General features: G+C 41.3%; 1 protein-coding gene across 1 annotated transcript in view; it reads right to left on the bottom strand.

The window, feature by feature from the left end:
• The window catches only part of LOC123994795 (beta-1,3-glucosyltransferase-like), a 119547-nt gene that overhangs the window by 36226 nt on the left and 67945 nt on the right, over positions 1 to 15376 (bottom strand). The window contains exons 5-8 of the mRNA XM_046297786.1: positions 14625 to 14701; positions 13433 to 13544; positions 11427 to 11563; positions 9375 to 9438 (exon numbers count right to left, since the gene is read on the bottom strand). Of these exons, the coding sequence (XP_046153742.1) occupies positions 9375 to 9438; positions 11427 to 11563; positions 13433 to 13544; positions 14625 to 14701 (390 nt within the window). The remainder of the gene's footprint in view (positions 1 to 9374; positions 9439 to 11426; positions 11564 to 13432; positions 13545 to 14624; positions 14702 to 15376) is intronic.

Consider the following 15376-nt stretch of genomic DNA (forward strand, 5'->3'; position numbering starts at 1 on the left):
CTTGAACTCACTGAGGTACAGTTTTCGCAGTTCCGAGTTAACAGTTGTTTTGAGCGTAGCACAAATCCTGCTTCATTGACAGCATGGCCAATGTTGAATGTTTATCATTTTAAACTTGGAAACGAGCCCCTTAATCCCAGATTTGAGACCATACAGCCACTCCACTGAATAGTAGGCTAGTGATTGCTTTGCAATGCTTGCAGTTTGCCACGGCTTCCTTCTGTTAGGTTCCAATTTTGAGTAAATAACTCACGGACACTAGAGAAGCTTAACCAAGTTGAATTCTTCCCAAAGGTTCATTACAACTGTAATTCAGACACACAAAACATTTCACACAGGCACTGATATTTCACCCTTTCTCCTAGGCTGAGTCTCCTCCTCCACAACTAAACAGCCCTGATGCCTAACAATAACATATCCTGACAACGTAAATATTATACATTACCCTTTCTCCCTCAGTTACATTATGTTTTACGCTAAAAAGAAAACAAAAAGTCTATATACAGTGAGTGCAAATGAGGTAAGATAAGGGAGTTAAGGTAATAAATAGGCCATGGTGGCGAAGGAATTATAATATAGCAATTAAACACTGGAATGGTAGATGTGCAGGAGATGAATGTGCAAGTAGAGATACTGGAGTGCAAAGGAGCAAGATAAATAAATAAATACAGTATGGGGATGAGGTAGTTGGATGGACTGTTTACAGATTGGCTATGTACAGGTGCAGTGATCTGTGAGGTGCTCTGACAGCTGGTGCTTAAAGCTAGTGAGGGAGATATGAGTCTCCAGCTTCAGTGATTTTTGCAGTTCGTTTCAGTCATTGGCAGCAGAGAACTGCAAGGAAAGGCGGCCAAAGTATGAATTGGCTTTGGGGGTGACCAGTGAGATATACCTGCTAGAGCGCGTGCTATGAGTAGATACTGCTATGGTAACCAGTGAGCTGAGATAAGGCGGGGCTTTACCTAGCAGAGACTTGTAGATGACCTGGAGCCAGTGGGTTTGGCGACGAGAGTGAAGCGAAGGCCAGCCAACGAGAACATACAGGTCGCAGTGGTGGGTAGTATATGAGGCTTTGGTGACAAAATGGATGGCAATGTGATAGACTGCATCCAATTTGTTGAGTAGGGTGTTGGTGGCTATTTTGTAAATGACATCGCCAAAGTCGAGGATCGGTACGATGGTCAGTTTTACAAGGGTATGTTTGGCAGCATGAGTGAAGGATGCTTTGTTGCGAAATAGGAAGCCAATTCTAGATTTAATTTTGGATTGGAGATGCTTAATGTGAGTCTGGAAGGAGAGTTTACAGTCTAACCAGACACCTAGGTATTTGTAGTTGTCCACATATTCTAAGTCAGAGCCGTCCAGAGTAGTGATGCTGGACGGGCGGGCAGGTGCGGGGCAGTGATCGGTTGAAGAGCATGCATTTAGTTTTACTTGCATTTAAGAGCATGGAGGCCATGGAAGGAGAGTTGTATGGCATTGAAGCTTGTCTGGAGGTTAGTTAACACAGGGCCAACGAAGGGCCACAAGTATACAGAATGGTGTCATCTGCGTAGAGGTGGATCAGAGAATCACCAGCAGCAAGAGGGACATCATTGATGTATACAGAGAAAAGAGTCGGCCCAAGAATTGAACCTTGTAGTACCCCCATAGAGACTGCCAGAGAAGTAGTTGGCCCTCCAATTTCACACACTGCGCTCTATCAGAGAAGTAGTTGGTAAACCAGCCTTGGTTTCTCAAATGAGAGGCAGTTGAGTCTGCTAATAAGAATGTGGTGATTGACAGAGTCGAAAGCCTTGGCCAGGTCGATGAATACTGCTGCACAGTAATGTCTCGTCGATGGCAGTTATGAAATGTATTTAGGACCTTGAGCATGGCTTACAACAAGAGCAAACATTTAGCTACCAAAATAAAAGTGTCTTTCAAGCTCAATGCCAACATTTATACCAAGTCATTATCTGCTGTTAGCTAGCTACTGTTTAGGAAGGCTAGCCTTTCAAGAAAGCTAAAGTTAGCTAAGCTTGATGCTAATTCTGTTTTTGAAATTAAAGATAAATGACGTACTCTGAATAGTTTTCTTTTCATGGAGTAATGGTTACTAACCCCACTGTAGCGACTGTGTTGGTATCACAATCTGGGGTGTTAACTATGTTTCTATACAAGCGTTAATTGACATGGTAATAGCCCGATAGTATTGCTGAAAAGTTTTTTAAAAACGGACCCCTCTGACACTGTACGTTAAATTGTGACGTGTCATGACGTAACGTACTGCACGCATTATGCAACTCATTCTGTGTCAGACAGCCTCTTTCCACCAGGTGTAGCACTTCTCTCGCAGTTTAAAACAAGAAAGGGACAGGGTAAGGGGGATACCTAGTCAATTGTACAACTGAATGCATTCATTTTTTTGCGGCATCATGACTCTCAAAAGCTGCTGTTTACTTCTGAAGATAACTTTAGCGCCGCCCTAAAAATCTGATTCAGGGGATGGTAGGGGACGCCATGTGCGACTGACGTGTTTTCCGTTTGCTCCCGTGGTGTTCTTAAAGTTTATGTGAATTCTGCAGCAGAACCGTATTTATTTTCAAATATTAATTTGATGATCCCTTTCCGAAAAAACAAGACTACTTTGCTTCCGAATGTCAGCATGTTGACCAAACATAAGGCCAAAAGCATGACTTTGAGAAAACCCGGCCTACAAGACTCATCACCGCCCTCTCCTGAGTCTGAGGGCCCGGGGACGCACACTTTAACCAGGGGCGCGGCTTGGCCTGGCGGCGCTGAAATGAACATTCGAGGCCATCAAGCTACTACGCTCTGAGATAGTTGAAATGAAAACACAGGTGGTTGCTACGATTGAGGCCAGAATACAGGAGGTTTCTGATACTTTAAAAGCAGATTTAACCATCCTGCGGAACGAGACTGTGCCAGCAATCACAATACTCAAAACAACAACTGCGTCACACACTACAACGATTGCGGCACTGGAGGCCTCCGCTACTAATGTCTCCGATTTAACTACATCCCTGGAGGCTGAAGTTAAACGCCTAGCTGCGGATTTGAAAAAGGTGAAGGAGAGCTGCGTGAGTCTAGAGGGATTCTCTTGCCGCAATAATCTGAGACTTGTATCGGTCCCAGAGTCCGCCGAAATGCATCGCGCCACGGATTTCATTTCGGGGCTGCTGAAGGATGTTCTTGCCTTAGATGAAAGGCCCCTGATTGATCGAGCCCACCGGTCGCTGCGCCCAAAGCCCCGGGATGGGGAGAGGCCCCGTGACATAATTCTTCGAGTGCACTTTTTTCATGAGAAGATGGAGATCCTCCGACGAGCCCGCAATACCACTCTGAGCTTTCAAGGACAGAGCTTTTCCATCTACCAGGACTACTCCTCCACTGTTTCCAGGCAGCGCGCAGCTTTCGGACAGGCCAAACGAGTACTTCGGGACCATCCAAGTGTGAAGTATGGACTGCGATTCCCGGCCCGTTTATGGATATCTCACGAGGGTAAAGACAACACATTTGAATCTCCGGATGAGGCTATGGCTCACATTCAACGTCACATCAAGAAGTCTTGAATATGCTCACAGTTCAGCAACTGTTGCTTGCGTACTGTGGATAGTAAGTAACCCACTTGTGGTACAATTATGCATAGACGTAACAGGCTAGTCTTGTATAGTTGGTGAAACTATTCAGGCTTATTTGAGGTGATCTAATGTTTTGATCGTCTAGTGTGCGTGCCTTATCTCGCTCACCTATTTAGTTTGTTTACACATTGTCTCGGTGACTCAAAATATTTTTGGTTATTTGTTTACTGCATCCGTTTGCATTGACCTAGTTAACAGTAAATGTCTCGAGGCTACACGGTTTTTGGGGCCTGACTTTAATTTTAAAAGTTTTGAGCGTCATTTATGCCCAGCAAACATTCAACGTTGCGCACACGTAGTTTTTTGGTATTGGTTGTAAGCAGTTTCAGCTTCAACTAGACTACTAGAGTAATTACTATTATTTTTGATTGTCTTACTACGATTTCCTTACTTCAAATTAGATTTTTGGCTGAGAGCCTTTATACATTTGATTTATTTTCCCTCTCAATGCCTGTTATAAGACTGGGATTACAATTATATACATCTACAAGTGGTGCTTTTGTCATTCCGTTTGCACAAGGGATTCGCCTTTTTTTTGTTTGAAAAAAATACATACAAATCATTCTTTTTGCTGCTTGATCCACTAACAAAACATGACTTTAAAGAGCGGGACTGTGGGTTTAGGTTTAAGACCGCACTCTCACAGACATACTGTGCGAAGAGAACATGTTCTATTTAGGCTTGTACCTCGTTTGGGGAGGTATTGTCTGGGATGGGGGGAGGGGGTGGGGGGGCAGGTTGAATTGTTCAGTTCTAATGTTGTCATTCTGTCTTTTTAGTTTATCTGTTTTTTTTCCTGTACTTTTTCCAAACATTTACCACCGTACATTATTACTCTGAGACAAGTTATTCTGGGGGTTTTGGGCACTCATTGCTTTTCCATTCTATGCTCTAATGACAGGGTTGAATAACGGGAATGCCCAGAGGGGCCGAAATAATACGATCAAGTACATTTCTTGGAATACCAAAGGGGTTAACAACCCGGTGAAGCGTAAGAGGGTGTTGACACACTTAAAGGATTTGAATGCAAATATTGCATTTCTACAAGAGACTCACTTGAGGACTGGTGAGCATTTTAGGATGTGTAAGGACTGGGTTGGTCAAGTGTTCCACTCAAACCTTCATAGTAAATCAAGAGGTGCTGCTATTCTGGTTGATAAAGCTACTCCCTTTGTAGCTTCTGAGGTTATTGCTGATCCTAAGGGACGATACGTCATAGTAACCGGTGAACTGTTTTCTACTCCTCTTGTTTTGGCTAGTGTTTATGCTCCCAATTGGGATGACAAGTTTAATTTCTTCCTTTCTGTCTACTATTCCCAATTTAGATTCTCATTTGTTGATTTTAGGGGGGGATTTCAACTGTAAAATGTCCCCAGTTCTTGACAAGTCCTCACAAACAAATACAGGCCCATCTAAATGTGCCCTACTTATTCAATCCTTTCTTCAGAAATATGCTATGTTTGAGGCCTGGCGTTTCCTACATCCTACAGATAGACAATATTCCTTTTATTCTCATGTTCATTAAACATACTCCCGGATTGATTACTTCTTTTTGGACAAAAAACTTCTGCCTAACCTTCGGCAGTGTACTTACGAGAGTATTGTTATCTCTGACCATTCACCATTAGTGCTTGAACTAGAGTTTATTTTTCAATATTAGGCACCTTATGAATATACTGTACTCCCCAGCGTCGGAGGACCCGGAGGTGGTGGTCTCACTTGATGCCGAAAAAGCGTTTGACCGCGTTGAGTGGGATTACCCAACAGCTGCCCTTTATAGATTTGGCTTGGCCCCAAATTCATTGCTTGGATAAAGATTCTTTATTTTTCCCCCATGGCTTCGGTACGGACTAATAACTTGTCCTCTGACTATTTTCCCTTGCACCGCGGATCCAGACAGGGTTGCCCACTCTCCCCCTTGTTGTTTGCTTTGGCAATCGAGCCTCTCACCATTGCACTACGCTCTAATGATGCCATTCAAGGCATAATCAGGGCGGGCTGGGAGCAGAAAGTCTCGCTATATGCAGACGACCTCCTTTTGTTTATCTCCAACCCCGATACCTCATTGCCACGTGCCCTATTTGTTCTTTAAAAGTTTGGATCAATCTCAGGGTACAAGCTGAATCTAGGCAAGAGTGAGCTTTTTCCGGTAAACAAGGCTGCTTTAAAGTGCTCTTTTACAAGTTCTCAGTTTAGGATTGTCCGGGATCAATTCACTTACTTGGGAGTAAAAGTGACAAGGAAATATTCAAATTTGTTTCAGGAAAACTTTGTTGCTCTAGCAGACAGATTGAAACAATCTTTTACTTTTTGGAATTCGCTACCCCTTTCTCTTATCGGAAGGATTAATGTCATTAAAATTAATGTGTTCAATGTTTACCCATTTTTTACCCAAGTCTTTTTTTATTTCACTGGATCAAACATTCATGCATTTTATTTGGGATGGCAAGGTACCACGGATTGGTAGAAAACATTTACAGAAGCCTAGGTCATTGGGGGGTTTAGCTCTACCAAATCTTCAGACATACTACTGGGCTGCAAATTTCAGAGCCGTTCTGTACTGGCTGCAGACTGATCCTACTGGCCCTAGACCACTTTGGGTCCAGATGGAGTCTGAAACGTGTAAACCTGCAGCACTTTCCTCTGTGCTGTGCTCGTCTCTCCCAGTGTCCCTAGGCAAAGGCTACAGAGACGGGCAGCATTAAGGTCTCGTCATTGATTTTGCTGAAAAGGGGAGAAATTGTGCTTTACCATGGTATTCATATTACAGTTGACCTAAAAGTATTACTTTTTTGGGGCGCTAAAATAATGTAAATTGTACGGAATAGTGTGATGTACAAAAGTGCGTTAGTTTCCGCTAACATTAGTTCACTAATGCTTAACAAGTTGTCATGGCAGATTATTTAGTCAATGGTAAATGTGCAATTTGTACCAACTTTACAATAAGTCTCAAAGAAACGTAGCTAATTAAAATTAAGAAATTATACATATAGCACACAAAAGCTATTTTTAAACAAGAATAAAGATAATCTCTCAATAACATGAACTAGCATAACTACAAATAATGTATGAATAAAAAACTAACATACTGTTAATATTAATTAATCCTTTACTAACATGAAACTGTCCCAACAGACCATTTTATAAATGAATAGTTTAGATGCTGGGACTTAAGGATATATATTAACTAACATGAAATATCAGCTTTATAAATCATTTATTCATGCATTTCTGATGGCTTAGTAAACATGCATACAAATAATTAATGTTTCGAAGATATATTAATTAATGATTTATTCTGCTTAACTAATGCATTAACTAATGTTAATATATCCTTATTGTAAAGTGTTATTCCCCGTCTTTCATATCTGAGGCTGTATCCATGAGGCAGAGAAATGTGACAGGCAATGTGAGTCCAGACAGTTGGAAGAAAAACCCAGCCGAGAGAAGGAGTGAGAGAGTGGAGGGAGTGAGAAAGTCATACAATGAGTGCTATTCTATTTCTCCCCTGAATGAAGGACGGAAGATGCTCTGAGATGAGGCAAAAAAAAGAAGGAAGAGGAGAAAGAAAGAAGGTTTAAGTTACAAGACCAGAATGTCCCTCAGACAACAATGTGACAGCCAGCTGGGCTTAAGGAAGAGGTAGTTGGAAACTGCTTCTAATGGGCTATTGTCGGATGTAATGAGTTTGTGACACCAGGTTATATTTAAATTATAGCATCTACTAAGCTTAAGACAATGTTCGTGTATAGAATATTTTATACGCACAAAAGCTTATTTCTCTCAAATGTTGTACACCCATTTGTTTATTAAATCCCTCCCTGTCAGTGAGCATTTCTCCTTTGCCAAAATAATTCATCCACCTGACAGGTGTGGCATTTCATGACAGCATGGTCATTACACAGGTGCATCTTGTGCTAGGGACAAAAAAAGGCCACTCAAATGTGCAGTTTTATCACAAAACACAAATGTCTCAAGTTTTGAGGGAGCATGCAATTGGTATGCTGACAGCAGGAATGTCCACCAGAGATGTTGTCAGAGAATGGCAATTTGAATATACAGAGATACCGTGACAAGATCCTGAGGCCAATTGTTGTGCCATTCATCCGCCGTCATCCCCTCAAGTTTCCGCATGATAATGCACAGCTCCAAGTCACAAGGATCTGTACACAATTCCTGGAAGCTGAAAATGTCCCAGTTCTTCCATGGCCTGCATACTCCACAGATATGTCACCCATTGAGCATGTTTGGGATATTCTGGATCGACGTGTACAGCAGCGTGTTCCAGCTCCTGCGAATATCCAGCTGCTGTTGGTTAATGTCACCGGTTTCTTGTTTGGGGTTTGTTTCAGGGCTATTTAAGCCTTCTATGCCCGCCTGCGTTTTTGCGGGCTTGTTCTCTGTTCTGTTTGTGGATGGTTGTGTTTTGTTATTTTTCGGAATGTTTGGTGTCCTGATTGGGGTCGGTCATTATTTTCGCCTGTTGTTTTTGGCGTGACCTTACTTACCGGAATAAATCAGGTTTTCCCTAAACCTCTGCTCTCTGCGCCCGACTCCGCACCCACCACTCCTAGCTACGTGACAACAGGCCACAAACAACAGCCTGATCAACTCTATGCGAAGGAAATGTGTCTCTGCATGTGGGAAATGGTGGTCACACCAGATACTGACTGCTTTTCTGATCCACGCCCCAACCTTTTTTTAAGGTATATGTGACGAACAGATGCATCTCTGTATTCCCAGCCATGTGAAATCCATAGATAAGGGCCTAATTAATTTATTACAATTGACTGATCTCCTTTTAGGAACTGCTACTAAGTAAAATCTTTGAAATTGTTGCATGCTGCGTTTATATTTTTGTTCAGTATACTTTTACCACTTAAATTTTCATGTACCGAATACAAATCTAAAGTTCAATGTGTTTCCATCGCATTTTCAACTGTACCGATAGTTTTGTCACAAAAACTGTTCCATTAAATAGTAAATGTGCATACTCTGGTCTTGGCATCTGCACTCTAGCCAAAAGCTCTCAGATACAGTGCCGGAAGGCTAGTCTACATGATGACATTATTATGGATAAGAGCAAGGATATTTGTATTTGTCAAATACCAGTCAAGCATCATGTCACCAGAATAAGACCCTCAATATTTTTTGGGCAAGAGCATCAAGATCACTGTGCGCTTTCACCACCCTGTGAAGTTCATCGTAACTTATTTCATCTGTAGCCTAATAGACTGAATGGTTTCCTGATTCGTAGTGGGAGGACCGCACACCATATCATTGCGTGACTTCAAGTTTATCTCAATAGGCTATTATATCAATATTTGCGCATAAAGACGTTTCCACCACCATTGCACACATAATTCATCTTAGACACAAAAAGATCCTACCATGTTGAATGAAAAAATTATTTGTCTGCATTTATCAAATTGTACCGAAACGTCCTGTTTCCATCAGAGCTGTCATGATCAGTTTTATACGGTACGACTTTAAGTGCATATAAAACTGGATAGAAACGTGGTGAGTGACACACATTTGCTTTACTCCATGCCATCATAAACTGTAGCCAAAATATTAAACTAATCATTTAAATGACTCTTTAATTAAAAGCATTTTCATTAGAACCAAGCATTTCTCTACACCCGCAATAACATCTGCTAAATATGGGTACGTGACCAATAACATTTTATTTGAACTCATAACAATAATGCTGTCGTATATACATCTTACCTCATGCTTCAGATCGATAGTGAAGTCAGACTTGAGTGGATCATCTCTCACTTTGTTTGCGAGCCTGGAACATCAAATCACTGTCTATTAGAATGTGCAGTTAGAATTGAATAAAATATGATTATTTTCCCTAGACCACTAGGAATGTAACAATGATTGATGATATAATGAAAAAAACATATTGTCCAGCAGAGAACATCATTGCTGATATGTGGTTGCTATTCAGGTTTCTAAAGACCACTAGGGAAGAAACATGATCTATGTTAGCAGTGAATACTATAGGTCAGGTATTCCTAAACTATACCCCCCAGGGGTATGCGAAATGCCGTCGGGGGTACGCCAAATAAAAATGTGATTCACGTAAAAAAATATATTACAACACCTACTATTTGAAGGGTTTTTCTTTATTTTTACTATTTTTACATTGTTGAATATTAGTGAAGACATCAAACCTATGGAATCATGTAATAACCAAAAAAAGTGTTAAACAAATCCAAATATATTTTATATTTGAGATTCTGCAAATAGCCACCCTTTGCCTTGATGACAGCTTTGCACACTCTTGGCATTCTCTCAACCAGCTTCACCTGGAATGCTTTTCCAACAGTCTTGAAGGAGTTCCCACATACGCTGAGCATTTATTGACTGATTTTCCTTCACTCTACAGCCCAACTCATACCAAAACTTCTCAATTTGGTTGTGGAGGCCAGGTCATCTGATGCAGCACTCAATCACTCTCCTTCTTGATAAAATAGCAATTAATCAGCATGGAGGTGTGTGAAGTTATTGTCCTGTTGAAAAACAAATGATAGTTTCACTAAGCCCAAACCAGACAGGATGGCGTATCACTGCAGAATACCGTTTTAGTCATGCTGGTTAAGTGTGCCTTAAATTCTAAATAAATCACTGACAGTGTCACCGTGTCACCAGCAAAGCACCCCCACACTATAACACCTCCTCCTCCATGCTTCACGGTGGGAACCACACATGCAGAGATCATCCGTTCAGCCAAACCGTGTCTCACAAAGACACTGCGGTTGGAACAAAAAATCTCCAATTTGGACTCATCAGACGAAAGGACCAATTTCCACCCGTCTAATGTTCACTTATGGTGTCATTTAGTAGTGGTTTCTTTGCAGCAATTCGACCATGAAGGCCTGATTCACACAGTCTCCTCTGAACAGGTGATGTTGAGATGTGTCTGTTACTTGAACTCTGTGAAGCATTTATTTGGGCTGCAATTTCTGAGGTGCAGTTAACTCTAATGAACTTAACCTCTGCAGCAGAGGTAACTCTGGGTCTTCCATTCCTGTGGCGGTCCTCGTGAGAGCCAGTTTCACCATAGCCCTTGATGGTTTCTTCAATCTTTAAAAGTTCTTTACATTTTCCAGATTGACTGACCTTCATGTCTTAAAGTAATGATGGACTGTCATTTCTCTTTGCTTATTTGAGCTGTTCTTGGCATAATATGGACTTTGTCTTTTACCAGATAGTGCTATCTTCTGTATACCCCCCTACCTTGTCACAACACAACTGATTGGCTCACATGCATTGACAATGAAAGAAATTCCAAGGTAGGGTTAAAGGATGGTAGAGGGAGACTAGTGTTTAAAGGAGGGTAGATGGAGCGTAGGGTTTGAGGGTAGATGGAGACTAGGGTTCAACGCTGCCATCTGTAATTCAAACAACAACAAAATGGCCACCGCCACTTTTTGGTAAACAGCTGAGAGATGTGCCTGAAGAAATGTACTCTCTCATGTATAGAAATCACTCTCTCATGTATAGTTCTAACTATGTTTTAAAGCTATGACGTGTTTGTTTTCAATTGACAGTGTTTACAAACAATGGAGTAAAACAAGCTTATATTTTGGGTTCTGATTGGACAAGACAGTTGAATGAGGCATTCATAAGTTATATTTTCCAAGAAGAAATAGCTATATAATTAATTTAGAAGTCGAAAAATGTATGTACAAATCACAGATCGCAACTATAAAGAAAGGTAGATGGAGACAACAAAAGTTAAAGGAAGTTAGATATAGATTAGGACCTGACCTGTCAAGTAGGGGGATGCTAAGGGCCCAGGCAGCAGAGAAGTCTGGGTATTTAAAGATGGAGGGGTTCTCTGCAAAGGCGTAGTGGTGGATGATGGTCGACTCCTCGTCATGGAGAGGTTTACCCAGGAACCACTCCTGAGGGATGGATGTGACATCATCAGCATCATGATGACATAACTGGTAACGCGCCACACATCTGGGCTGTATTCATTGAGATTAAGGATTATAAATGTTGCAGAAATAAATGTAATAAAAAGAGCAAGCTTTATTCCCAATTCGACATGACAGGCAAATGTACGTATGTCTTTGTTAAAAAAACTACTGCTTCCATGCATACACTTCTTTTAATCTGATAAACGGAAGCATACAGTATCTCTGAGGGGAGTCTACCAGTTATATTAGTAGTAGTTGTTTTTAAAGTACTCAAAACTATTTTCAGACTTTATTTGACCATGGTAAAGATGGTTCCTGCGTTAATACTGAATCGAATTCACCCAAAATTGAAGTCACACATACAGTGTGTATACAAAGTGAGTCATAAGACCACCTACATCCTCTCCTCATCCCTGATACAGTGCTCGGAGCTCAGCACTGTGTGTACCCCGCACAATGACACCCTCTGTATATAGCCTCATTATTAAAAAAAAATTAAAAAAAAATGAACACAAATAAAATTTAACTTTAGTTTATTTAGTACATTTTTTCTTAAAACTGCGTTGTTGGTTAAGGGCTTGTCAGTAAGCATTTCAGGGTAAGGTCCACACCTGTTTTATTTGTCGCATGTGACAAACTACAATTTGATTTGATTTGTGTGATGAGATAATAATGAATTCTATTTCCCACTTGGAATTGGGATCCCTTACAGGTTCCAGGCTGTCCCGGCTAGCAGATGGAAGGTTCACTTAATTATTATGCATCGTTTTTCAGAGTGAGAATAACTTGGACCTCGGTTCTCTGTTAAGGTCTGGTGTACCACCGGGAGGTGGAATTAGTTTGACGGTGTCGGGATGTACTCATCAGGATGGCCGTTGGAGGATTTTTGTCTCTTTCCCATGCTTTGGTTTAAAGCCTGTTTCAACTGTCGAGGCTTATCAAAACACAAATCATTCACCCATAAATCGTAGCAACAAAAACATAATTTGTGAATTCCCAAGATTACACATTTTATGGTTGACAGTAGGAGAGTAACTTGAAACTCTTATAAAAACCTACACAAATTATTGATGGTAACAAACTCCAGAAAGTTTAAACATTCACTTTGCTGCAGTCAATAGGTTACTTTGAAAAAAATGAGGCAACACTATCAACTGTCGTTATCTGGTTATTCAAAAAAAAAAAAAAGATATTAACTCAATAACACTGTGGAGGACAAAACCTGTTCTATTGGCCTTCTGTTTGTGGTTTAAAACAAGTCGCTAATCAACCGGCAACACCTGGATCCTGAACCTCAGGGAGAGAGCAGCTCTGGAGACTAGCTTGGAGTAAAATTGTTAATATCACCTTGATAAGACACAAAACAAAACCCTCCCTGCATCTGTGCTGCCGCTAAAAAACAATCGTAACATCATTATTATCAATGGGCCTCCGGTGAGCCGGGCGGCTAAAGCTGCTCATACTGTGTTTGTAAAAGAGTCCATTGTTAATCCCAGACTCTAAGTCACCTCTGTTGGCTAGGGTCTGAGTTTCCGAGACTAGGTCCACCACACTGACTCTATTACAGCAGCTGAGACAGACGGCTAATGCTCAGTCATTGTCCAAGGAGAAGTGATGTACTGTGATTAAGGTACCAAGTAAAGGTAATTTGGGCCAAAATGTTCGTATGAGATCCATTAGACACTCTGTGGCACATACAAGAATGCCAGTGTACTGGAGTTTATTTTTCTAAACAAAGGTTTCACGTCTAAAGAGTGAGAGAGAGACAGACAGACACACGCACACACACACACAGAGTGGTCATTAAGTAGAGATATAATTATTACAATCCTAAATCTGTGGATCACTTACTTTTCTCCTGTCAAACTTCCTGAGGGCCTGGAGCAGCTTGGTCACCTTGACGTTAGTTTCCTCTTCCAGAAACACCAACCAGGATGAGTTCTTCCCAAACAACGAGGAGAGGCTAAGGAGGCAGAAACATCGTCATGGTCGCCAGACCTTTACACAGATTATTGAACCAGTGGATACATTCATGATATGAACTACTTGTTTTGATCTTGTAGCAAAAGGCTAGCCTGGTCCCAGCAAAAGGCTAGCCTGTGCGGTTGCCTACTCCATCATTGTTGTCATTGTTTGGCATGAAAATTCAATAAGGAGTTAGCAAGAGAGCCAAAACAGACTGGCACCCAGGGTAGCAAAAGGCCAAACAGGGCATAAGGTGACAGCTATAGGTAACTATCATATGGTAGGTAATCCTGTTATACAATAGGAGAAACAGTCATTCAAACTAATTAACGATTGTGTTTAGACCTTGTAGTATATCATGCTGCACAAAGTAAACAAAACTTTCATAGAACCTCAAATATTGTTACAATGTTATTTGCGAAAAATTGTTAGTAAAGTTAGCAATTATTTCCCCCTCTTTTTTACCTGACCCTATCAGATGGAGACAGCCATACGCTTTTCAACAACGGATTTGATAAAAATGTCAGTTAAATGACAACCATTGTAATTTGCTAACAAAGCCTCATATTGCAGAGGCCATTTGACAAACATTTGAATGCTGAAAGAGACGAGTAGATCAGGAACAGGTGTACCTCTCGATGGTCAGCGCGTGAAGCTGCACACAGCGTGCAATTTAAAATAGGCTACTGATATTGCCTGGGGTTATTCGGCATGAAAAATGACTTGCAGATCAATGACTCAACATAATTACATTCTTAGTTTGACACTGAAGGAGAGGACACAGTTGTCACAAAATATGAGCGGTATTTTCAGAAGGTAAAAATAAAGTCATTTGACCCAACAACAAAAAAAGAGCAGCCGAATCGTAAAGTTTGAATAGATTTTCTGACTGATAGATGCTACATTTGGATCGGTTTGGGATCCCGCAGGCCTTGCACTCATATCTTAAACATTTGAACCGGGGACCAATGCCTACCGGTGAATCGTTATGTCCCTAACTGTACTGTATGGAATTACAAGATGGAAGTCTTTGTGGATGTTGCTGCTCTTTTGAAAGCTGACAGGCCCGAGCACTTACTAAGGCAGCAGAGGAAGGATGCTCCAGTCTCCCTCATTGTCTGTCAGACTGTGGAGGAGCAGGACTGGAGGGGGTGTCTGAAAAGAAAAAACAGTGTTTAAGTCAAGCCAGACAGGGAAACCCTTGTTACTGTAGAGCAGTGGGACCTCTGGAAGTCTTTACTTTACAGCAGTAACGTAAAGACGTATTTAAGAGTAACCAAGGGAGTCTTAACTTAAGAGCAGAGTAGCTAAGGAAGTCTTTACAGAAGTAACCCAAGGAAGTCATTTCTTTAGAGTAACTAACAAAGTATTTACTTTAACGCTAAGAGGTAGTCAATTTAGAGCAGAGTAACCAAAGAAGTCGTTTGTTTACAGCAGGAGGAAGGACAACCTAAGGAACCTTTGGAAGGACAGTCCTCAAAGATTCTGGTTTTAGTTAGAGACAGCAGAGACACATGAGACACACTGTGACGGCCCTGAATTTTTCTGAACCGTCTCAGTGCAGCTCCTTCCAATTTGGGCGCTTTCCCTTTAATTCCCAATTAAATAGCCAGTATCAGCTGCGCAAAAAAGGGGGGTTGTGATGGAGACGTGCATGAGGATGTGTTCAACCGTCAGTTCCCGAAGCTTCTCTATTCCGTTGTTTTGTTGCCGTTAAACGTGTGTTTTGTAGCCTAAGAGAGTTTACCCAGGATCGGATCCACTCTTTGCGTCCCTGGACTACACCTCTCCGTTCTTCGTGGCCTTTCTCCGCTGGAGATCTATTGGCGG

Source organism: Oncorhynchus gorbuscha, linkage group LG14 (assembly GCF_021184085.1).
Source record: "Oncorhynchus gorbuscha isolate QuinsamMale2020 ecotype Even-year linkage group LG14, OgorEven_v1.0, whole genome shotgun sequence".
NCBI lineage: Eukaryota > Metazoa > Chordata > Actinopteri > Salmoniformes > Salmonidae > Oncorhynchus > Oncorhynchus gorbuscha.